The sequence below is a fragment of the Salvelinus alpinus genome, chromosome 11, assembly GCF_045679555.1.
Source record: "Salvelinus alpinus chromosome 11, SLU_Salpinus.1, whole genome shotgun sequence".
Classification (NCBI taxonomy): domain Eukaryota; kingdom Metazoa; phylum Chordata; class Actinopteri; order Salmoniformes; family Salmonidae; genus Salvelinus; species Salvelinus alpinus.
Window position 1 is genome coordinate 53056112 of NC_092096.1, and position 25576 is coordinate 53081687.

The 25576-nt window shown below is 44.3% G+C and overlaps 1 protein-coding gene across 8 annotated transcripts in view; it reads left to right on the forward strand.

Annotated features, from left to right (window-relative positions):
* The window catches only part of clcn3 (chloride channel 3), a 67711-nt gene that overhangs the window by 33901 nt on the left and 8234 nt on the right, over positions 1–25576 (forward strand). For 6 of the 8 annotated variants that reach the window (XM_071333498.1, XM_071333502.1, XM_071333503.1 and 3 more), the window contains 10 exons: positions 18043–18203; positions 18807–18906; positions 19145–19332; positions 19685–19807; positions 20540–20746; positions 21022–21102; positions 21227–21775; positions 22022–22208; positions 24921–25138; positions 25277–25457. In XM_071333498.1, coding sequence (XP_071189599.1) covers positions 18043–18203; positions 18807–18906; positions 19145–19332; positions 19685–19807; positions 20540–20746; positions 21022–21102; positions 21227–21775; positions 22022–22208; positions 24921–25138; positions 25277–25457 — 1995 coding nt within the window. Of the gene's footprint in view, positions 1–4126; positions 4394–18042; positions 18204–18806; positions 18907–19144; positions 19333–19684; positions 19808–20539; positions 20747–21021; positions 21103–21226; positions 21776–22021; positions 22209–24920; positions 25139–25276; positions 25458–25576 lie in introns of those variants that run through there. The other 2 variants (XM_071333501.1, XM_071333506.1) reach the window with 2 other exon arrangements.

Below are 25576 nucleotides of genomic sequence, written 5' to 3' on the forward strand. Positions count from 1 at the left end.
ACCACAATCATCTGTACAAACAATAGTATGCAAGTATAAACACCATGGGACGACGCAGCCGTCATACCGCTCAGGAAGGAGACACGTTCTGTCTCCTAGAGATGAACGTACTTTGGTGCGAGAAGTGCAAATCAATCCCAGAACAACAGCAAAGGACCTTGTGAAGATGCTGGAGGAAACAGGTACAAAAGTATCTATATCCACAGTAAAACGAGTCCTATATCGACATAACCTGAAAGGCCGCTCAGCAAGGAAGAAGCCACTGCTCCAAAATCGCCATAAAAAAGCCAGACTACGGTTTGCAACTGCACATGGGGACAGAGATCGTACTTTTTGGAGAAATGTCGTCTGGTCTGATGAAACAAAAATAGAACTGTTTGGCCATAATGACCATCATTTTGTTTGGAGGAAAAATTAGGCTTGCAAGCCCAAGAACACCATCCTAACCGTGAAGCACGGGGTGGCAGCATCATGTTGTGGGGGTGCTTTGCTGCAGAAGGGACTGGTGCACTTCACAAAATAGATGGCTTCCTGAGGAAGGAAAATTATGTGGATATATTGAAGCAACATCTCAAGACATCAGTCAGGAAGTTAAAGCTTGGTCGGAAATGGGTCTTCCAAATGGACAATGACCCCAAGCATACTTCCAAAGTTGTGGCAAAATGGCTTAAGGACAACAAAGTCAAGGTATTGGAGTGGCCATCACAAAGCCTTGACCTCAATCCCATAGAACATTTGTGGGCAGAACTGAAAAAGCGTGTGCGAGCAAGGAGGCCTACAAACCTGACTCAGTTACACCAGCTCTGTCAGGAGGAATGGGCCAAAATTCACCCAATTTATTGTGGGAAGCTTGTGGAAGGCTACCCAAAACGTTTGACCCAAGTTAAACAATTTAAATGCAACGCTACCAAATACTAATTGAGTGTATGTTAACTTCTGACCCACAGGGATTGTGATGAAAGAAATACAAGCTGAAATAAATCATTCTCTCAACTATTATTCTGACATTTCACATTTTTAAAATAAAGTGGTGATCCTAACTGACCTAAGACAGGGAATTTTTACTAGGATTAAATGTCTGAAAAACTGAGTTTAAATGTATTTGGCTAAGGTGTATGTAAACTTCCGACTTCAACTGTAGTTATTCCTTTTGTCCAGGTGGGAAAGGGCAGTGTGGAGTGCGATTGAGATTGCGTCATCTGTGGATCTGTTGGGGCGGTATGCGAATTGGAGTGGGTCTAGGGTTTCTGGCATGATGGTGTTGATGTTAGCCATGACCAGCCTTTCAAGCGCTTCATGGCTACCGGCGTGAGGGTGGTAATCATTTAGGCAGGTTACCTTTGCTTTCTTGGGCACAGGGACTATGGTGGTCTGTTTGAAACATGTAGGTATTACAGACTCGGTCAGGGAGAGGTTGAAAATGTCAGTGAAGACACTTGCCATTTGGTCTGCGCATGCTTTGAGCACACGTCCTGGTAATCCTTCTGGCCCTGCGGCTTTTTGAATATTGACCTGTTTAAAGGTCTTGCTCACATCGGCTATGGAGATCGCGATCACACAGTCGTCCGGAACAGCTGGTGCTCTCATGCATGCTTCAGTGTTGCTTGCCTCGAATTAAGCATAAAAGGCATTTAGCAGGTCTGGTAGGCATGCGTCACTGGGCAGCTCGCAGCTGGGTTTCCCTTTGTAGTCCGTAATATTTGTCAAGCCCTGCCACATCCAACGAGCATCAGAGCTGGTGTAGTAGGAGTCAGCATCGGTTTGTGGTGTGAAATGGACGGCTACGAATAATATAGATGAGAACTCTCTTGGGAGATAGTGTGGTCTACAGCTTTTCATAAGTTATTCTACCTCAGGCGAGCAATACCTCGAGACTTCTTTAATATTGGACATTGCACACCAGCAGTTATTGACAAATAGACACATACCCCTGCCCCTCGTCTTACCAGACGTATCTGCTCTGTCCTGCCGATGCACCGAGAAGCCAGCTAGATCTATATCATCTGTGTCGTCATTCAGCCACGTCTCGGTGAAACATAAGATATTGCAGTTTTTAATGTCCCATTGGTAGGACAGTCTGAATAAACCTAGCCTATTAATGAAAGTTTACAATGTAGGTGCAAACAGGTCAAAAGAAAAATTTGAGATAACAGACATGGACAAACAGTGACACATTCAATACCGCCTTGCACACTCTTGTCTGCATCTAGCTTATCTTGGGAATAATCATTAGTCAAACAGTTGCAAACAAGAGTTTCTATTGGACAAATTCAGGTATTTTTATCCCCGTTTGGTTATGTTTAAGAAAAGTTTTTCAACAGAATCGGCGGAATGAATACACCCCTGATCACGCATTAACACAGTTCACTTTCATAGCCACGTTATATTCCTTCTTTCCTCTATGCACTCTTCTCTTCTCACCTTTTCCCTTTGTTTGTGGATTTCAATGAACAACACATCAGCTGTATGTGACAAGGCAAAAAAAACTTTCCAAGCCAAACCATGTCATAACCGCTACACACAGCCTACATCGTTGTCCCCATATTAGCTAAAGTAACTTCCTAGTCAACATAGCTAATAGAACTAATGCTTTAGTTAACCCGCTACAATCATGGAGTAACGTTACAGTGTATAGTCAGTTACACTGGCAGTTACACCAGTGGGCCCTGGGGCAGTAAATTAATAAAACCAACATATCACCTAGACTTGGAAGAGTTACAGTGTTGTGTTGGATAGTTATAGCCAGCTAGCTAACATAGCATCCCTCTGAGTAACTAAACTAGCCAGCTGCATTTAGCTAGTTATCTAAGTAAGTGAAAGTGAAAAAAATGACAATCTCTCTCGCTTCTCCTTCATTTTTGAAAAACTGTGTTCAACAATTGGCCTTCTCCCTTTGAGTCAACTACTCATCATATTTTATGCACTGCAGTGCTAGCTAGCTGTAGCTTATGCATCCAGTGCTAGATTCATTCTCTGATCCTTTGATTGGGTGGACAACATGTTGCAAGAGCTCTGTTGCAAGAGTTCAACATCCTCTGGAAGTTGCCATAATGAATTGCCATAATTACTGTGTAAGTCTATGGAAGGGTAGAGAACCAAGAGCCTCATAGGTTTTGTATTTTAGTCAATGTACCAAGAGGACGGAAGCTAGCTGTCCTCCGGCTACACCATGGTGCTATCCTCCAGAGTGCTGTCGAGGCTACTGTAGACTTTCATTGTAAAACAGTGTGTTTTAATCAATTATTTGGTGACGTGAATATATTTAGTATAGTTTTATCTAAAAGGATAACTTTTTCAATATTTTACCATTTGAATTTTTATGAGGAGCTTCCACATTGCCAAATGTGACAGTGTACTGCTTGCTACATGACACATAGCTATGAACAATCAGATGAAATCTCACAAATGGTTTCATATCCTGTCTGGGAGAGAGAAAGAGAGAGGAAGTGTTTGTGGAAAGGGAAAGAAGAGAGAGTCAGTCTTAGTACTGGTCTCACTGACATGTTTATGGTGGTTGCTAATGCCATGTTCTGGATTTTTCTCTCTCTCCCATGCTGTGGCTTTTGCTTTCACAACATTTGATTTTAGTAGTACTGCAGTGTGGTGTATGTCTGTACAAACGCTGTTCATTTTCATTTGTTGATGATTGTGCACCAACACATATATTAATTAGTTATGCATGGCAAGCAGCAAATTAATAGAGTCATTGACTGTATAGCGTTCAATACAGATCAATATTGGCGTAGCACTACAGTACTGATATGCTACTGTATACCACAGCCTTTTATTCTTCGTTGATGAATAGAGATTAGGCCGAGTGCTAATATTATGCATCAGACCGACCGGCACACCTTTCAACAGGCTCTGCCAGCCTGGCCTGATCGCTCTGCATTCTTACGCATTATCGCTCCTCCCTCTGCCACCCCCCCATCCTCCTTATAATAGACGGTTCCATTCCAAAGCTACCTTGCCTGCTCCCCAGCCCAGTCGTCTCCCCTAGCAACCAACCAACCAGGCTTGCAGCTCGTCGTGCTATGACATCACCGGCTCCTTAGCAGTCAGCTGCTGCAGTGGAGAGGGAGGGGAAGAGAGCGAGAAAGAGAGGGAATTAGGGAGGGAGGGAGGAGAAAGACGAAGGGGGGGAGAAAAGACAGCTTGTCTCACACATACACGCACACACAGCAAGTCTCTCCGAGGCTGTTCAAAACATGGAGGCTGCTCCCGGATAAGCAGTTCGCCTAGCGACGAGGAGCTAACACGCGGTGAGACAGCAAAATTAGTTTAGCGACCGACTGTCAGTCAACCATGGACGATATCTCAACCGAGGCTGACCCCTATCTACCCTACGACGGGGGAGGGGATACCATCGCCCTGCAGGAGCTGCCTAAAAGAGGTACGCCATGATCCCCCTACCCTCCCCTTCCTTTGAATGGAGTTTGGAGGTTCGGTCTGTTTGTCCATCTGTCTACAGTTACAGTCATGGCGCTGGATAATCTAATGCTGTAGCTCCCTACTGTTGTTCTAATAGACTAAAATGGTGTGGAGTTTATGACTAAGGTCAGACAGGAGGACTGTCATGGTGAACGTGTTATCTAGCTGGCTGCCATTCTGCGACCATTCACTTGCTCGTCGATGATTAACCTTGACACCCACAATCAATGTGTCTCTGTGTGTGTGTCATATCTGCGTGGTGAATTAGCAGGGTGTGTATTCTCCGGGTTTAGCTGAGCTCGTAGAATCAATAAATGGCCGAGGAGGAGCAATGTGTGCCACTTCCTCCATCTTTATTCTCTTAGAATAAGCTGTTAAATGTGTGTGTGTGTGTGTAGGAACACCTCTATAACAGCTTCCAGATGTTACTCAGTGTGGTGCTGATCCATTTAACGTGCAACAGTGTTTCAGTGACAGGGAGGAGGACCTGTTGGATTGAGCTGTAGTGTTCTCTGCCATATCTCACTAGTCAGTACACCTCATTCTGCACTGTCACACACGCACACACACTAACATCTATAACGCATCTGCTATCCTTCTCATTACCTGTACAAAACCTATACAATTTTCAACAGGATTCAATTATTCAGTGTTATGTGGATATATCCTGGGTCCTTCTTTCACAGTTAGCTAATATGTTGTGTAATCGTCCCTAAGGCATAAGCTATTCATGGCCCCGCACTGAGTAATATGCTTTCCTTTAACATAACCTATCACGTCACATGGTTGACTGATTTGATTCAGCTCAAAAGACAAGAAAACGACCTAACATCAGTCCTATTCCTTCCACGTTTAGTTTGCGGTTGAGCTCCTTCGTGTGTGTACATTTCCCTCTCTTCCTTATCTTTATTTTCTTTCTTCCCGACTGGAGGTTGGAAGTTTGGTTATGTTTGTACTTCTGGTTACAGTCATGGCGCTGGATAATCTAATGCTGTAGCTCCCTACTGTTGTTCTAATAGACTAAAATGGTGTGGAGCTTATGACTTAGGTCAGACGGGAGGACTGCCATGGTGAATGTGTTATCTAGCTGGCTGCCATTCTGCCACCATTCACCTGCTCGTCGATGATTAACCTTGGCACCCACTATCAGTGTGTCTGTGTGTGTGTCTTATCTGCGTGGTGAATTAGCAGGGTGTCTATTCTCCGGGTTTAGCTGAGCTCGTAGAATCAATAAATGGCCGAGGAGGAGCAATGTGTGCCACTGCCTCCATCTTTATTCTCGTAGAATAAGCTGTTAAATGTGTGTGTGTGTGTAGGAACACCTCTATAACAGCTTCCAGATGTTACTCAGTGTGGTGCTGATCCATTTAACGTGCAACAGTGTTTCAGTGACAGGGAGGAGGACCTGTTGGATTGAGCTGTAGTGTTCTCTGCCATATCTCACTAGTCAGTACACCTCATTCTGCACTGTCACACACGCATATGCACACACAAACTATAACATCTATAAAGCATCTGCTATCCTCATTACCTGTACGAAACCTATACATTTTCAACAGGATTCAGTGTTATGTGGATATATCCTGGGTCCTTCTTTCACAGTTAGCTAATATGTTGTGTAATCGTCCCTAAGGCATAAGCTATTCATGGCCCCGCACTGAGTAATATGCTTTCCTTTAACATAACCTACCCACGTCACATGGTTGACTGATTTGATTCAGCTCAAAAGACAAGAAAACGTTCTAACATCAGTCCTATTCCATCCACGTTCAGTTTACGGTTGAGTTCCTTAGGGTGTGTGTGTGTATGTTAGGGTACGTCCCTGTCTGTATATCTGAGATAATGGTGTGTGTGTGTTGGCGTATTCCTCTTGTTTGTTAGATTCCCATGTTAAATGACCAGAGACAAAGGACACTGCCAAAGGATCCCCTCTCTCTCTCCTCTCGTGCTTGCTTGCCCGCTCTCTGCTCTCATCTCGCTCTCTCTCTCGCCCTCTCTTCTCGTTCTCTCTTCTCGCTCGCCCTCTCTTCTCGCTATCTTCTCGCTCTCCTCTCGCGCTCTCTGCTCTCCTCTCGCGCTCTCTGCTCTCCTCTCGCGCTCTCTGCTCTCCTCTCGCGCTCTCTGCTCTCCTCTCGCGCTCTCTGCTCTCCTCTCGCGCTCTCTGCTCTCCTCTCGCGCTCTCTGCTCTCCTCTCGCGCTCTCTGCTCTCCTCTCGCGCTCTCTGCTCCCCTCTCGCGCTCTCTGCTCCCCTCTCCCGCTCCGCTCGCTCACCCTCCTCTCGCTCTCTCTCTCGCCCTCTCGCTCGCTCGCACTCTCTTCTCGCTATCTTCTCGCTCGCTCTCTCGCTCGCCCTCCTCTCTCATCTTGCTCTCTCTCTCCTCTCGCTCGCTCTCTTCTGTTGTATTGTGTAATCTGTGGTCAATACATTTAATTAGATAAAAATATGATCATAAAAAATAATGGCTAATAAATTGAAATACAACATGGATGATTGTTACACTATGTATTACTGTCAGTTATATACAATGTAAATACTTCAGGAATTAATGGTCATGGGATGGCAATCATATACATATCTGGTAGTAATATTTACAGTTTCTCCCTCACCCAGAATAATTCCCAGCTTTGTTATTTTTAAATGCACAGAAGTTGCGACTTGATTGAGATAATGTCTTGAAAAAATATAATCTTATTTGGGAATATTTCTCACAGTAGAGGAAAAAGTGCATCTCTGTCTCCACCTCCTGTCGTGCAGTGACCACACAGACGCTCATCTTTGAGTGGCCATCTCTTTTTGTTTCTCCCTTTTTCTATAGCTAATTGGTGATCGCTGAGCCTGTATTTGTTCAGGATCTGTCTCTGTTTTGTATCTCTGACAGAATAGAGATATTCTGCCAATTTGTATTCTCTGTTGAGGGCCAAATAGCAATTTAGTTTATTCAGAGTTTTTGTTAATTTTTATATGAGGATTTAATTTCTGTAATAATTTAATTGATTTCCCTGTGTTTGGATAATAAGGTTGTTTTGTGTTTTTAACAGCTGACATAGGGGAATCTTTTCAGGGTTCAGCTCTTGGATTTCCAGTGCTTTGAATTGTAAATGTTTTGGGGCTTAATTTCAAATGGTGCCAAAATGTTTGTCCTTTTCTTTATATTTACAATTAAAGGGAATCGTCCGAGTTCCGCTCTGCATGCATTATTTGGTACATTCTTTTGGATATTTAGGATAATTCTACGGAATTCTGTATATAGATTTTCTATTGGGTTTTTCTCCCAATGCTTATAATCGTAATTATAGGTTGAAACCCAAACCTCGCTTCCATATAGCGGTAAAATTACACTTGAATATTTTGCACCATATTCCGATAAGAATATTTATTTTTGAGAATGTACTTTTTATGGAGTAGTGCATTCACTGCCAGACCAAATCCACCAGAGGCACAATTTTTTGTTGTTGTCCCGTGTAGTTGTACCACTGGCCATGTTCAACCATGGTATTTCCTCATTTGAAGGAGTGTCTGCTGCTCTGAATCCTTGGCATTTTTTCCCCCTTTATCTCTCTTCTCTCGCTATTCTAGCTCTGCACTCTATATTCTCTCTCTACTCTCACTTTTCTCTCTCTCTCTACTCTCTCACTTTTCTCTCTCCCTCTCAACCTGCCTTTCAGCCACATGATATTCCCTTAGCAGCACCAGTGTGGTTAGTGTTAGCTTACTGGTCTTCAGCCCCAGTCAGTCCTGTTGCTAAGCTGAAGCGCCTTGATCTGATTTGCAGGACTGCAGTGCTGGAGTAGCCTGATACTGCATTAATGCACAGGAAGCGCCTGTGTGCACTAAGCCCTCGCACTGAATGGTCACACTTTATCGGCATGTAGAACCTGAACACACAAGGTGTGTGCGCATGTGTGTGTGTGTCGTAAACTCGTTGATCCATGTTGTGGTTGAAGCAGTCCCTGCAGGCTTCTGTTTCCACAGTGTCATCATTCAGCTGGATGCTGTGTGTCAGCCTACTGTGACAATCTACAGTAAAACCCTCCAAACCATCCACTCCTGCACATAATGAAGCAATTGATCTACATTATGTGTCTGTCTGTGTCTATAATCTGACTATCAAGAGGAGCAACCTGTTATTACGGTCCCAAAGACCAATTCACTGTCCGCCTCTAATTTAGACGTCACCCTCACTACGCACCTACCTGGCTAACCCAGTACCATCTCTACGCACTGTGGCTAGAAACCCCACCTCCACATAGAGTCCAGTCATCATTTCTGACTCATCATCAAATTTTATTAGTCACATGCGCCGAATACAACAGGTGTAGACCTTACAGTGAAATGCTTACTTACGAGCCCCTAACCGACAGTGCAGTCTCAACAAATACGGAGAAGAATAAGAGAAAAGTAACAAGTAATTAAAGAGGAGCAGTAAAAAATAACAATATATACAGGGGGGGGGCCAGTACAGAGTCAATGTGCGGGGGCACCGGTTAGTTGAGGTAGTATGTACATGTAGGTAGAGTTAATGAAAGTGACTATGCATAGATGATAACAGAGAGTGGCAGAGGGGAGGGGGGTGGGGGGCAGCAATGTGAATAGTCTGGGTAGCCATTTGACTAGATGTTCAGGAGTTTTATGGCTTAGGGGTAGAAGCTGTTTGGAAGCCTCTTGGCAAGCGGTACTGGAGCGCCAAGTCTATGTCCATGTGGTGGGAGAGAGAACAGTCTATGACTAGGGTGGCTGGAGTCTTTGACAATTTTCAGGGCCTTCCTCTGACACCGCCTGGTATAGAGGTCCTGGATGGCAGGAAGCTTGGCCCCAGTGATGTACTTACTGGGCCGTTCGCACTACCCTCTGTAGTGCCTTGCGGTCGGAGGCCGAGCAGTTGCCATACCAGGCAGTGATGCTCTCGATGGTGCAGCTGTAGAACCTTTTTGAGAATCTGAGGACACATGCCAAATATTTTCAGTCTCCTGAGGGGGAATAGGTTTTGTCGTGCCCGCTTCATGACTGTCATGGTGTGCTTGGACCATGTTAGTTTGTTGGTGATGTGAACACCAAGGAACTTGAAGTTCTCAACCTGCTCCACTGCAGCCCCGTCGATAAGAATGGGGGCGTGCTCGGTCCTCTCCTCCTCCTTCCCCGGTTCCCCCTCCTCCGCCGCCTCCTCCTCTCCCCCTGCCAGCACAGACTGTGGGTCACTCACAAATCAGGTTGGTTGGAAGGTGACAATATCGAACTGGCTGACTGCTTCTGGCTGGGTGAGACTGTGGTTGTGTCCCAAATGGCACCCTATTCCCTACAACAGTGCACTACATTTGACCAGAGCCCTGTCAAAAATACTACAGTATATAGGGAAGTAGGGTGCCATTTGGGGCTCAGGCTGCGTTTTTAGCTGACTCTACAAGAACAAATGATTTCCCGTTGGTCTTCCTCATGAAGGGAAACACTGCCAGATGAAAGCCATTCACCTACTGTAGTTCTCCCTGCTCAATGGGAGCTTGCCTAGGCCTACTTTTCTCCTGCACATATAGGTCTACATCAAAGGACTTGATATAGCCCAATGCTTTCATATTTCAAAGGCTTGGCTAGGGCCTTTTGAAACAAGGCTTTAAAGCATGGAACCCACCGAGAATCTCAACGCTGATAGTCTGCCGATATGTACTTACCACAGTGGGGAGGCCGTTCCTTCTCTTGCTAGAACAAAAGCGGTACCTGCTGCGTGCCGACCCGGTAGTGACAAACCTACCGATTTGTACTTGTGGAATTGCAATGCCTATCAGTGGCCAACATCTTGACTTTGAGCCAATCAGCGAGCAGGAACCAACACACTTTTGTTGTTGAAAAGAGGGCATTTTCTCTGTACAAGTCAGTCACACTTCATAAGCAATGTAAGCTATGCAACGTTAGCTAGCTACGTGCACATACGCAATGCACACAACAGTAAATGCTTCCTCCAAGCTAGCTAACAACTAATTAAATCACAATGAATTAGCTAGTGTCCATGAAACAGCTGCCTATATTAGCTACTGAGTTAGTGCAGTGACCAAGATAGCCATGTTGTGCTAGCTAGGTAATGTGCTAACATTAGCTAAATAGCTAAACATTTGGCTATGGGCTGTCACTGGCCGTATGGGATTATGGAGAATTAATTAAATAGTTTCTTCTAGGCTTGAGCGGTATCCAGGTTTTCATATTGTCATATCGTACTTATTCTCATACCGGGATTTACGGTATTACCGGTATAGCACACAAGTTGGCTTTAAATATGAAGAGAAAAGCCCATTGGGCCTCTATTACCAGAATGCTAACAAACTACTAGTGAAATTACATAGACGCTGTTGCTAACGAGTGAAAACTAAACTCATTTCAAGACAGGCAAATCCAGCTCATAAAGTTAAACAAGCATAGCTAGCAGTTACCGAATGTCATTTTCAGTGAGTGTGAACATTTACAAGCGAAAGTGAACGAGAAATTGTGCAAATGAACAAAGTTGTGAAGCATGTTTTTCTGAAGGAAGAGCAGCATGTGTACACGAATCGATTCTGGATAAAAAACTTAACTGACTTGCCTAGTTAAATAAAACATTTTTTTGGAGAAGAACGGAGGAGGGGAAAAAACACTAGTAGGAAGCACAGGGAAAAAATGGAAGCGGTACAGAACTCATCCAGAGCTCTTTGACTTCTGGCAGAAAGACATTATAAGATAGATACACTACATGACCAAAAGTATGCTCGTCGAACATCTCATTCCAAAATCATGAGCATTAATATGGAGTTGGTCCCCCTTTGCTTCTATAACAGCCTCCACTCTTCTGGGATGATGTTGGAACATTGCTGCAGGGACTTGCTTCCATTCAGCCATGAGAGCATTAGTGAGGTCGGGCACAGATGTTGGGCAATTAGGCCCGGTTCGCCCAACAGTATTTGATGGGGTTGAGGTCAGGGCTCTGTGCAGGCCAGTCAAGTTCTTCCACACCGATCTTGACAAACTATTTCTGTATGGACCTCACTTTGTGCACGGGCGTATTGTCATGCTGAAACAGGAAAGGCCCTTCCCATCAGTGCTGCGTTAAGATTTCCCTTCACTGGAACTAAGGGGCCAAGCCCGAACCATTAATAACAGCCCCAGACCATTATTCCTCCTCCACCAAACTTTACAGTTGGTGCTATGCATTCAGGCAGGTAGCGTTCTCCTGGCATCTGCCAACCACAGATTCGTCCATCGGTCTGCCAGATGGGGAAGCATGGTTCATCACTCCAGAAATGCGTTTCCACTGCTCCAGAGTCCAATGGCGGTGAGCTTTCCACCACTCCAGCCAACGCTTGACATTGCGCATGGTGATCTTAGGCTTGTGTGCGGCTGCTTGGCCATGGAAACCCGTTTTAATGAAGCTCCCGACTAACAGTTATTGTGCTGGCGTTGCTTCCAGAGGCAGTTTGGAACTTGGTAGTGAGTGATGCAAAAGTGGCATCCTATGACGGTGCCACGTTGAAAGTGACTGAGCTCTTCAGTATGGCCATTCTACTGCCAATGTCTATGGAGATTGCATGGCTCTGTGCTTGATTTTATACACCTGTCAGCAACGGGTGTAACTGAAATAAAATCCACTAATTTGAAGGCGTTTCCACATACTTTTGCCTATACATAATGTATCTGATGGCAAACATTTAGTAATGAATTTCATAAAGTGTAACTTCACCTCATGTGCGTTGCACAACAGAGACTTGTCGATTAGATATAGATCGCTATGGACTCATCAGCTCGCTTTCTCCCTTTGTGCTATTTGCAAACAAACACATGACTGGCTCAACTGTTCTGGGGAACTACGGTAAGCTTAATGTTTGAAAATAATGTGACGGGTGAAATTAAAAACGCAATCTGCTTTATCTCCTAAGGTGTTGCACAAGTTGACTGCAGGTAATAACTCAAAGTAGACACAAATATTCAAGTGTATTGAAACATTTCAAAGAAATAGCTTTGACAGTATTGAAAACCCATCCTGTGGCTTTTTCCAAATACCCCGGTATACGGTATTCCGCTTAAGCCTAGTTTTTTCACCCTGCTTGGTAGTTATCTACCTGTGGCCATCTGGTTAGTATCGACAAGGGCTTTCTACAAAATAACAACATTAGCTCAGATAGCTTGGAATCTAAACCCTAAGAAATATGCACTGATATGCATTGCCAAACAACGCTACTGCCACCTTCTGGTTTGGAGTATTCTAACAAGGCTGAGTGGCTGATGACTTCCATGGTCTTTTCTGTGTGAACACAAAAGAGAGTGACTGCCGACACTCTATTCAGAGGTGCTAAGTACTATCGGCAGGCAAACATTTGACAATCCTACCGGTGTCTGAGTTTTAACCGGTAAGGAGGTGTCTAAGATTCCTCACAACTTTTTCTACCCCTGTGTAGTGAAAATAAAAATTGGTTAGGCTTATGTCTACATGTACAGTTGAAGTCAGAAGTTTACATACACCTTAGCCAAATACATTTAAACTCAGTTTTTCACAATTCCTGACATTTAATCCGAGTAAAATTCCATGTCTTAGGTCAGTTAGGATCACCGCTTTATTTTAACAATGTGAAATGTCAGAATAATAGTAGAAAGTGATTTATTTCAGCTTTTATTTCTTTCATCACATTCCGAGTGGGTCAGAAGTATATTATACACTCAATTAGTATTTGGTAGCATTGCATTTAAATTGTTTAACTTGGGTCAAACATTTCAGGTATCCTTCCACAAGCTTCCCACAATAAGTTGGGTGAATTTTGGCCCATTCCTCCTGACAGAGCGAGTGTAACTGAGTCAGGTTTGTAGGCCTCCTTGCTCGCACACGCTTTTTCAGTTCTGCCCACAAATTTTCTACAGGATTGAGGTCAGGGCTTTGTGATGGCCACTCCACTACCTTGACTTTGTTGTCCTTAAGCCATTTTGCAACAACTTTGGAAGTATGCTTGGGGTCATTGTCCATTTGGAAGACCCATTTGCGACCAAGCTTTAACTTCCTGACTGATGTCTTGAGATGTTGCTTCAATATATCCACATAATTTTCCTCCCTCACGATGCCATCTATTTTGTGAAGTGCACCAGTTTCTCCTGCAGCAAAGCACCCCGACAACATGATGATGCCACCCCCGTGCTTCACGGTTGGGATGGTGTTCTTCGGCTTGCAAGCTTCCCCCTTTTTCCTTCAAACATAACGATGGTCATTATGACCAAACAGTTCTATTTTTGTTTCATCAGACCAGAGGACATTTCTCCAAAAAGTCCAATCTTTGTCCCCATGTGCAGTTGCAAACCGTAGTCTGGCTTTTTTATGGCGGTTTTGGAGCAGTGGCTTCTTCCTTGCTGAGCGGCCTTTCAGGTTATGTCGATATTGGACTCGTTTTACTGTGTATATAGATACTTTTGTACCTGTTTCCTCCAGCATCTTCACAAGGTCCTTTGCTGTTGTTCTGGGATTGATTTGCACTTTTCGCACCAAAGTACGTTCATCTCTAGGAGACAGAACGCATCTAATTCCTGAGCGGTATGGCGGCTCTATTGTCCCATGGTGTTTAGACTTGCGTACTATTGTTTGTACAGATGAACATGGTACCTTCAGTCGTTTGGAAATTGCTCCCAAGGATGAACCAGACTTGTGGAGGTCTACCATTTTATTCTGAGGTCTTGGCTGATTTCTTTTGATTTTCCCATGATGTCAAGCAAAGAGGCACTGAGTTTGAAGGTAGGCCTTGAAATACATCCACAGGCACACCTCCAATTGACTCAAATGATGTCAATTAGTCTATCAAAAGCTTCTAAAGCCATGCCATGAATTTCCCAAGCTGTTTAAAGGCACAGTCAACTTAGTGTATGTAAACTTCTGACCCACTGGAATTGTGATACAGTGAAATAATCTGTAGTCTAATCAATAGTCTGTAAACAATTGTTGAAAAAAATTACTTGTGGAGTGGTTGAAAAACGAGTTTTAATGACTCCAACCTAAGTGTATGTAAACTTCCGACTTCAACTGTATGTTACCTGCTAGCCTATTTGTTCACTTGTTTGCTCATTCCTGTGTCCTCCCTTCCCCCTAGAGCCACATCAGATGTGACTAATCATTCCCCAGTGTTTGAGCTTTGATCACGTTCCCACTTCCCACAGATCACACCAGGTAAAATCAGTCCCAGGTTTCTGGTATTTCATGTTAGCTTAGCAGTTACACCTTGTCTCCTAGCATTTGTAATGATATCCTTAGGTGGCGTAGCAGTTAGCACCAACTGGCTCTCCTAGGTATTGTTATAGGCTAAACCTAGGCTTCATTAAAAACAGCTTTATTGCACTCACTTGATGTCATTCTGCCAATTCTGCCAAGCCACACACTGTTAGCCCCTGGATAACACGGTCATAACATGGTTGTGTTAAACAGTCCTTGTGGGTAGATGCCATCCTCACTAACAAACCCCAGCACGATATCACACGTTGCTGGCAAATTCAGCAAATACACACAAGCGGCGTGTCCCTGACAGCATGCCAAATGGAGAACGGTTATGATGGTCACCAAACCATGGATCATCATCATAACTGAACTAGCTTAGCATCTACCTTCTGCTGATTTTCTTCTTTTTTTTTCTCTTCAGCTAAATATGGTTATGTATTTACCTGCTGTGGGGCGGCATGTAGCCTAGTGGTTAGAGTGTTGGGCCAGTAACCGAAAGGTTGCTAGATCGAATCCCCGAGCTGACAAGGTAAAAATCTGTCGTTCTGCCCCTGAACAAGGCAGTTAACCCACTGTTCCTAGGACGTCATTGTAAATAAGAATTTGTTCTTAACTGACTTGCCTAGTTAAATAGAAAATGTAATGTGTTAGTTTTGTCATCTATGTACTAGTACTTTCTATTGGACAATGGACATTCTGCTACACTATAAGCCAGGGATGGGCAACTTTGATGGGGGTGGGGGCCACAAAAAAAATCTGAACTCATCACGATTGGCTGCTGTGGCTCTCTGGTCACATCCATACCCACACTTGAAGTCAGAGCCGTCCCTTGGCATGTGTCCTAATCAAAACATTTTAGCGGCCTACGTCTTGACAGTGGAGAGAAAACATTGACGGTTTATATTTAATTTCCTGCAATTTTAAACATTTTGATTGTTTAAATGTTGTAAAAATGTTGCCGTTTTTAAAGCGGAGAGAACTAATTTCATGCAATTCTACTCATTTTGCCATGGGGTGGAGAGAAATTTCCAGTTTTCCAGCTAATTTCCTGTAATTCTACACATTTTGCCATAGGTTGGAGAGAAATGTTTGCATTTCTCTTTCTCAGGCAAAATATCGCCCTGGAAAAATGCACAATACACTGTACTATGTATTAGTGAGCAGAATAGAAGAATTTGCACAACAAAGAATGGCTCTAATTTCATGCATGCCCGCCAATTATTTAGCACATACTTGAGGAGACAAAAGCATTCTTTTTTACTTTGTTTTTGGATACAATAGTGACTTTGTTCTTTCTTGGATGAATTCCCACACCCTTGTACAGTTGTCAGAGTTTCATTACATGAGATTTCCCTCTCTTTGTTTTTGTTGGTAGAGTTGTGTGGAAAGACTACATGAATGTAGACCTGTCTCTGTGTAATTCCTATCATTCTGAGAATACTGTGAAACAATGTTAGATAGAACACGTACTTTTTAAAGACACATCTTCATGACGACTGTGAGCTGTTTTTCAGTGTTACGTCGTTGACTATGTATTTTAATGGTGTCATTGTTTATTTCCCTCACATCACATCCACAGCAGAGATGACCTTTTTCAAAATGGCGGTTGGCTGCCCATTTGAGTTAGTGCTGTAGTGGATGAATGGAGATGGAGCAGAGGTGACCTAAGGGCTCTTCTCTATCTCTGCTTCTGTCTGTCTGTGACGTGTGCGCGAGTCAGCCAGCTAGTAGAAGCTATTTAACTGTCCCTTTTAGATGCTGTGCAGCGCTGTTTCTAACCAGCACAGCCTGACCTGACTGGATTTCGGACATCTGGCATTAGCAATGATCATCGGGCAATGATCGTTCTTGATTATCGTTACGATCTGAATGAATTAATGTAATCATGAAATGTGATTAAAAAATGTTTTTAAATTATTTTATTTTTTTACATACAACCGTTTTTTTTCGCTATCAGTCATCTTTGGCAGTTGAAACATAGTTTGCCAATTTTTGTATTCGAATGCAATATTGCTACGTGTTCTGTGCTTTTGCAAAGATCAACTGATCACGCTTAAAGGGTGACCAAAGTTGTGTGGTCCAATCCCTTATTTTGGTGAACTGGAAATCTGTTCAACATTTACTGACAGAGCACAGTTGGTGGCAGGCTATACTGTGTTATACTCTAGGTGTGGCGTAGCCTACTTTATGCACAGTCTGACGTCTATCCGCGTAGGACCTGCATCCTGTAATGCCTACATCCAAAAGACACAAAAATGGCAGACTGGTGCACTGCAGTCCGTGTTGTAATCCTTGGCCAGCGTTCACTTCAGTCACACTACTACTGTGCCTCCGTTTCCCCTGTCACATTCTTACCGCGACACAACTTGTACACAGAACCATGTGACCATAGGAAGACCCTCATGTCCTTGTGCCTATTTTTAATGGGGAACCGTTATCAGAGATTGTGAAACAAGTTTCGAGGAAGAAAACCTCACAGACTTGGAAGTAAACATTCCTCCTTCACAGTTTAAACCAGAACGGCCCTTTTAGAAGGACAACTTTAGAACCTGAATGAACTACTGTTTTGAGTCTTAACCTCTATGACCAGTGAGTGATTAGTTGAAAGGAAATCAAGAGACCTGGATAAGCCTCAGTTTCTACCCTCTGTGTTCAATCTGCCATCAAGTCTGCAACTGCACCTCCATTTGGCTCCAGAGTGCCTGGGGGTGAGGGAGTATCTGATTAGGATATCTGATTATAACGGGAGGTGTGTGTACAGCAGTTAGTCTCTCTCCACCATGTCTGGCTCGGGTTTTGAGATGCAGCCGCCAACAGATGGATGGACGGGGTTTCACCCCAATGTTCATTCTCATTAGTTTTCATAAGCCAGCGACGTGTGCCGTGCTTTGCAGTGTGTTCCTAATGGTTCAGATAATGGAGCAGATATTTAATGCTTCCAGGCTGAAGCACACAGTGTAAAAAAAAATTAAGATGGAACTGGGGTTTGGCATAATTTGATTTAAGGGATGACTATCATGTGAGATGAAAGGAGAAAGACTACAACGCAACACACTGTTCAGTCCTCTGCTGGTAGGTTTCTATGTACAGTAGCAGTGTTTTGACTGCTGTTGGTCTTCGTCACCGGGCGGGGGGCGGGGGAATCATCTCCCTTGTCTGATGTGACTGTATTAGTCAAAGATTGGGAGGTTTTCTCTGCCGCTGTCACTGTTCCCTCTTTTCACCTGGGTTTCTCAGTGCAGACTGACCGGGAAGATTGTTACATCACGGTCTGACTCCGATGGCTTATTCGTAGCAGCGTTTGTCCCATCCAGACTCCTAGCGATCTGTCAGCGAGCTAGTAGTCCACCGTTTGCTAGTCTTTCGCAATAACTTTCTCACCGACTTGCGCTCGCTCTCTCTCCTGTAGGATCTAACTACGTCATGTCTAACGGGGGCGGGGTGATGAGTAGCACCACCCACCTGCTGGACTTCCTGGAGGAGCCCATCCCAGGGGTCGGCACCTATGATGACTTCCACACCATCGACTGGGTCCGGGAGAAGTGCAAGGACCGGGAACGCCACCGCAAGGTGAGGGCAGCATTTACATTTAAGAAACTAGGCTGCTTTAATAAAAGAAACGCTGTAGAACCTGTGGCTCTGATGCAATGCATTTTATAGATGGATAACATTTTAGTCATTTAGCATAACAGTGTATTCAACTATGGTAGGTAAAACAACCACAAGGGTGTCCCCCAGGGCTCTGTGCTGGGCCCCTTAAATGGTGCCCTAGCCTAGACAGAAGTGTCCCCTACTTTCTCTGTGGTGGCTTTGTGTGCATGGCTTATAAACACCACAAGGAAACCATTTAGTCTTTTGCTATATCTGAGTGGTTCCTAGAAATTTCGCATCCTCATTCATTTGAATTTTGTCTGGATGTTTTTAGATTTTTAATTGTTAGATTTTTTTTTTACACCTGCCAAACAGTAATAGTTGCTGTCAACCACAAGGTTATGGGTAGTTAGGCCACTCATTATGAGTGGTAATAAATTATCAATATTTTTATCAATATTTTGATTAATAGTTCACCCCCTTTTTAGAGTAACTATGTGTGTTTGTGTGTGTTTCTAACCCTGCTCTCTCTCTCTCTCTCTGTGTGTGTGTGTGTGTGTGTGTGTGTGTGTGTGCTCGCAGATCAATGCTAAGAAGAAGGAATCAGCTTGGGAGTTTACCAAGAGCCTGTATGATGCCTGGTCTGGGTGGCTGGTGGTGACGCTGACAGGGCTGGCCTCAGGTAACACACACACACACACAGTCACCTGAGCTCACCTGTACTAATAGCCAGTTACGGGTAATTACAGTAAATGTAGGCTCATCATTGACAACATGTATGTTTTTCGTCTTGCTTTTGATGAAAGTCAACGTGGCACAGGCCTAAACTATCGTTTCCTTCTCTTCCCTGTCCTCTTCTTCATCCACTCTTCCTCCCCTTCTTCATCCTCTCTTCCTCCCCTTCCTCTTTGTCCAATCAGGTGCTCTGGCTGGTCTAATCGACATCGCTGCTGATTGGCTGAACGACATCAAGGAGGGTGTGTGTCTGAATGCCATGTGGTTCAACCACGAGCAGTGTTGCTGGGGCTCCAACGAGACCACGTTCGCTGAGAGGGACAAGTGTCCTCAGTGGAAGAGCTGGGCGGGGCTCATCCTGGGCCAGGAAGAGGTGAGAAGGATTTCATTGACGTAGGTGTTACAGGTTTCAAATAGCTGTTATAAGCACCTTATGTACTGTAATATAGCAACTTATCGGTGTTATAAGCTAGCGGCTTCCAGTGTAGAGAGGGACAAGTCAGGCAGAGGTGGGAGAGGTATAAAGTGTCTTCACCACTGTTTAGACGGACTCCATGTTGTTATAGATGACACCAGGAGTTGATTTGGTCGTTCTATATGTGTCCTCCTGATGCAGACACATTTATGAATCTAATCTCAGAACAAATGTCCTTATACCTTGTGTCAGTGTCTTGACAGTTAATAATATGCTCCTCCTCTTCCCTCTTCCTCCTCCTCCGTCCCAGGGCCCTGGTTCCTACATCATGAACTACTTCATGTACATCTACTGGGCTTTGTCCTTCGCCTTCCTGGCCGTGTTACTGGTCAAGGTGTTCGCCCCTTACGCCTGTGGCTCCGGTATACCTGAGGTGAAGTCGTACACACACACACACACACACACACACACACACACACACACACACACACACACACACACACATGGATGCACACACACACACACACACACACACACACACACACACACACACACACACACAAGAGCGAGAGATGCGGATTAGCCACGGGGAGCAGTTGGAAATGTTTTGTTCGTCTTCTAAATTCTTAGTCTGAAGCAGTTTGGGATATGTTTGGACACTTACCTTTTATTTATTTTGTTGAATTTAAAGGGATAGTTTCTTCAACTTACAGATATTTCCCTTACTTAGACATTTAATAAAAGGGAAACTCCAGCACACCGGTGAGCTTAATGCTTACTTAACGTTTTCAATGGACTCTACTAACACCTCCCCTCCTCTCCCTTCTCTCTCCCAGAGAACAAACATTTACATTGACCATGTCGCAAGTATCTCTCCTTCCTCCCAAAGTGTGCACTTGTTCACTTCCCTTCACTGATTTGCAAGGATATTACTGGTAGAGGAAATATGGTGGAAACTCCCACTAGCTCATGCCTCAACCAATCCAATGCTTTTAGGTTTGTGGGAAGTAGTGAACGAGTGCACACTTCAGGAGGAGGGAGATATTAATGGGAGAAGGCATATCTTATTTCTTGTCTCCTCCCACCTCTCTGTCTCCCAGAATATAAATAATGCATCCAGGATAATTGCCTTATTTCCCCCCTCCTCCCCCTACTGTCTCCCCAGATAAAGACCATTCTCAGTGGGTTCATCATCCGGGGTTACCTGGGGAAGTGGACCCTGCTGATCAAGACGGTGACCCTGGTGCTGGCTGTAGCGTCTGGGCTGAGCCTGGGGAAGGAGGGACCCTTGGTCCACGTGGCCTGCTGTTGTGGAAACATTTTCTCATATCTCTTCCCCAAGTACAGCAAGAACGAGGCCAAAAAGCGAGAGGTGCGTGCGATTATGTGATCTACGGTTCTGTTAGGCGTGGTCAAATGCAATACCATACAACTTTATTGTCCAAGTACGTCAAGAACGAGCCAAAGGACATAGCGGATATGGTTTGTGTTTGTATCCGTTGTATTACATGACCGTGTAGAGTTTTGCCTTCAGCCCTTTTCTGTGTCACCACATAGTAGGATATAAGACTGTGTTTTGGGTAAATTCCTGTCGGTGTTTCAGCTGACTTGGCCTGTGTTTTTTTTGTTTTTGTTTTCTCTCCGCAGGTCCTATCTGCAGCGTCAGCGGCTGGGGTCTCTGTCGCTTTCGGTGCTCCCATAGGAGGAGTACTCTTCAGCTTGGAGGAGGTACGTTTTATACTGAATGTGTGTGCATGTGCCTGACTGTGTGTCTGTATGAGACATTGAATCACACGCTATAATTTCCTTGCTCCCCTACACCTGTCTGCCCCTCCTCCCCCCCCCCCCCCAGGTGAGCTACTACTTCCCTCTGAAGACCCTGTGGCGCTCCTTCTTCGCTGCATTGGTGGCAGCCTTCGTCCTCCGCTCCATCAACCCGTTTGGCAACAGCCGTCTGGTCCTGTTCTACGTGGAGTACCACACCCCCTGGTACCTGTTTGAGCTTATCCCCTTCATCCTGCTGGGGGTGTTTGGAGGCCTCTGGGGGGCCTTCTTCATCAAGGCCAACATCGCCTGGTGCCGAAGGAGGAAATCCACCCGCTTCGGGAAGTACCCCATCCTGGAGGTGATCTTCGTGGCGGCCATTACCGCGGTCGTGGCGTTCCCCAACCCGTATACGCGGCAGAACACCAGCGAGCTGATTAAAGAGTTGTTTACCGACTGCGGACCCTTGGAGTCGTCCCAGCTGTGCCAGTACAGGAGTCAGATGAACGGGAGCAAGGCGTTTGTGGACGCGTCTCCCAACAAGCCGGCGGGACCCGGGGTGTACGCAGCCATTTGGCAGCTGTGCCTGGCGCTCATCTTCAAGATCATCATGACCATCTTCACCTTCGGACTTAAGGTGAGGAACGGAAGGGGGTCAGGTGGAGTACTGTCTAGTTAATGTGGTTGTATTGGGGAAATGATCAGATCGTGGCCTAATACAAATCTTTGATTGTAGTCAACACTCCCAAGTAATGCTGATCAGGTTTGGGGTTGAAAAGCATTGAGAACAATTGGAATTGGGATTTCAGTTCAGGATATTTTTTAACAGGAAATGTTCAGAAATAGCTGGAGTGGTTCTTTAAGTTGTGGTTCCTATCCCCAGGTTCCTGCTGGCCTGTTCATCCCCAGTATGGCTATCGGGGCGATCGCCGGGCGTATCGTTGGCATCGCCGTGGAGCAGCTGGCGTACTACCACCACGACTGGTTAGTGTTCAGGGAGTGGTGCGAGGTAGGCACCGACTGCATCACCCCGGGACTCTATGCCATGGTGGGGGCCGCCGCATGTCTGGGTGAGTTAAAAAATCTACGTTTATTGGTCGCATACAAAGATCTGCAGATTTTATTGCAGGTGCAGCGAAATCCTTATGTTTCTAGCTCCAACAGTGCAGTAATATCTAGCAACACAATAAAAATACACACACAATCCAAAAAGTAAAAAACAAGTAAAGAATGAGCAATATCTAGGGCTGTGATGATCATGGAATTTTGGATGATGGTAATTGGCCAGCCAAATGACTGCGGTCTCCGTAATAACCGTTCGAATAGGATTTTATTTTTGTGTGTTGTTTATAGGGCCCTGTGAAATCCTTTTTTCCCCCTTTTTTTTAATCGCCCAAATTACGTTTTGTTTTCTTGGTTTTATTTTTCAAGGTTTGTGAATTATTTTTTTTCATTCAGGTTTTCACTCTCAAATTTTTATACAATAACAACACAATTGTATGTTCTAAGTCCACAACACTGCTATGTTAAGTCCCCCATATAGGGAACTTTAAGCGGTTTTGGACCGGTTCCGACTGACATTTTGGTGTACAAAGCGCTCTGTGAACGTCTTAGGGTCCCGTGCCTTATAATGCCAGAAAGCCCCATCTGTCTGCTCTCCGCTACCACTTTCTCAGCGGAGCTAACTTGAAGTGTCAGGTTTCACACCCACATTTGCTTAGGGATTGACGTGTCACATTTTCTGGCCTATCCAGACAAAGAATTGATTTACTCTTCCCCTGAGCGAGTCAGCCCAGCTTGTGAGACAGCATATGAACGAACGGTGACAGTCTATCGGATCCAGCCTGTGTAGTTTCATCTTGCTGTGATATTCTCAGACGGATTTAGAGCTCTCAACATTAATAAATACTGCATTTCATAGAATTGAAACTATACCACTTTCTCCTGGTCATAGACGGACAAAATCACTTTGTCCTTAAAGCTGATGAGTATGAACACATTTGAATGGTGTCTCTGCGCCACTCAGTGGACGTTTAGAAGAGAATTCTCTGTTGGCAGTTATATGAAATAGTGCCAATATTGCACTGTCATTAAGTATGATCATATTTATTTTTCAGTTATAAGAAATGTTAAATCTTATAGCAAGTCGTTTATAGTTGGAGTGTTATTATATTTCGAAAGCATTTCAATCATTTCAAGATCTCTTTCCCCACCTCTGTTGAATAGTGAAAAAATCATATGATTTTTAACAATATTTGTACTATGTATTTGAGCTTCTGTCTTCAAAAGTGAGTACACTTCCGCAATTTATTACTATTTTTTACCAGAAAGGTGAGTTCAAGACCTTTCTAGAACTATGCAACTTTACCAGTTTATGGCCATCTCCATGAAAAATAATTACGTTTGGGTATGTCTATTTAGGGTACATTTTCTGTTAAGGAGAACCCCTTTGAGGTCTGGGAAAAATATTTTTGAAGGGTGTAGTTCCCCTTTAATTCAACTGCATAGCAAGAGACCGTTGGGACTAGCTGTGTTTCTGTCAGCTTTCTGTACTGCACATGTGATTACAGAGTTTGGAAAATAAATGTGCACCTGATTGGTACAAATCATCATGTCAGGTAGGCCTACTTTGCAGTCAACATTTAATTGTTAATGTTTTTTTGGAAAAAAACATTCGAAATTACTGTTTCAGCATGCTTCCCCCATCGCAGATTTTATAGGGCGCAATGTACTGTATCTTACCTTAAGTGTTTACTTCAGGCTGACTACTAGCATCAAACCAACCTAAAGTATCTACAAAATGAGTTTTGCAACGACACAATTCAAAAGGAAGGCTACAGCGAATTTTATTCCCTTTTACTGTTCGAGATTCACAAATTATTATTTTGATTCCTGTGATTCCATTTACCGCGATTGAACCGAACCCCAACTGCTACAATGGCGAAGCGAATCATTCAATTTGTGAAAAATAATCATTCAAAATAATCGATCCATATTAATTAAAGGAATCAATATTTTTCTTATATTGGGGCATTCGTTATACAGTAAATTAATTGTATTTTATTTCCATGATGGCCTTCATCCATAAACGTTGGTTATACGGTAATTATGCCAGTCTAGCGTTATCAGAACGAGCAATGTCAGAGTCCGGAATATAAATATAAATGGTGTGTATGGACAGTATATGAAAAGGTGTGTACAGCAGTAGTTATATAGTATGAGCCATGCTTAGAATACAGTATATATGTATAAAGTGGGTAAAACAGTATGTAAACATTATTGAAGTGACCTGTTTTCAATGCCTTATTATACATGGGAGCACCAGTCTCTAAGGTGCCTGGCAGAGTACCGGCGGTGGCCGGCTAGTGATGGCTGTTCAGCCGTCTGATGGCCTGGAGATGGAAGCTGTTTATCAGTTTCTCGGTCCCGGCTTTGATGCACCTGTGCTGTCTCCGTCTGCGAGATGGTAGCAGGGTGAACAGACCATGGTTTGGATGGCTGAGGTCCTTGATTACACTGAAGGACCTCACTGGCTGTGTTTTTATGGTCCTGTTTGTTGTTCTTACTCCTACTCGGTGTCAGTTTCCCTTTATGATACATTGCTATATGGACTGTGTTGGTCGATTTTTAAAATGTAATCTATCTTGCTGTATGGCTTTGGTCCTCTCCCATGCAACTCTTCCCTTGTCTCCAGGTTGTTGCTGTAAAAGATGGTGCTCTCAGTCAATTTACCTGGTAAAATGAACGGGGAATCATTTGTGAATCATTATGTTGCGTTCCAGGTGGTGTCACGCGGATGACCGTGTCTCTCGTGGTCATCGTGTTTGAGCTGACGGGCGGCCTGGAGTACATCGTGCCACTCATGGCCGCCGTCATGACCAGCAAGTGGGTGGGCGACGCCTTTGGGCGCGAGGGCATCTACGAATCACACATCCGCCTGAACGGGTACCCCTTCCTCGACGCCAAGGAGGAGTTCACACACACAACGCTGGCGCGGGAGGTGATTATATACATACACACACACACACACACACACACACACACACACACACAGAGTAATCAAAACAAACAAACATCACAAAAATTATTCACAAGTAGATACATTCTTGATGTTCTTCCATTCCTGTGTGACTTCAAGGTGATGCGGCCGCGGCGTAGTGATCCACCATTAGCGGTGCTGACGCAGGACGACCTGACAGTGGAGGAACTACAGGGGATCATCAACGAGACCAGCTACAACGGCTTCCCTGTCATCGTCTCCAAGGAGTCCCAGAGACTGGTTGGCTTCGCTCTGCGCAGGGACATCACCATCGCTATAGGTGAGGATAGATGGCAGGGTGTGGGGGGGGAGGGTCTGATTCAACCAGACCCTAAGTTCAACTAGTATTTTGTTTCCTTTCAAATACTTTAGCTGCACTTCATTTATTGAGTTTGCCTA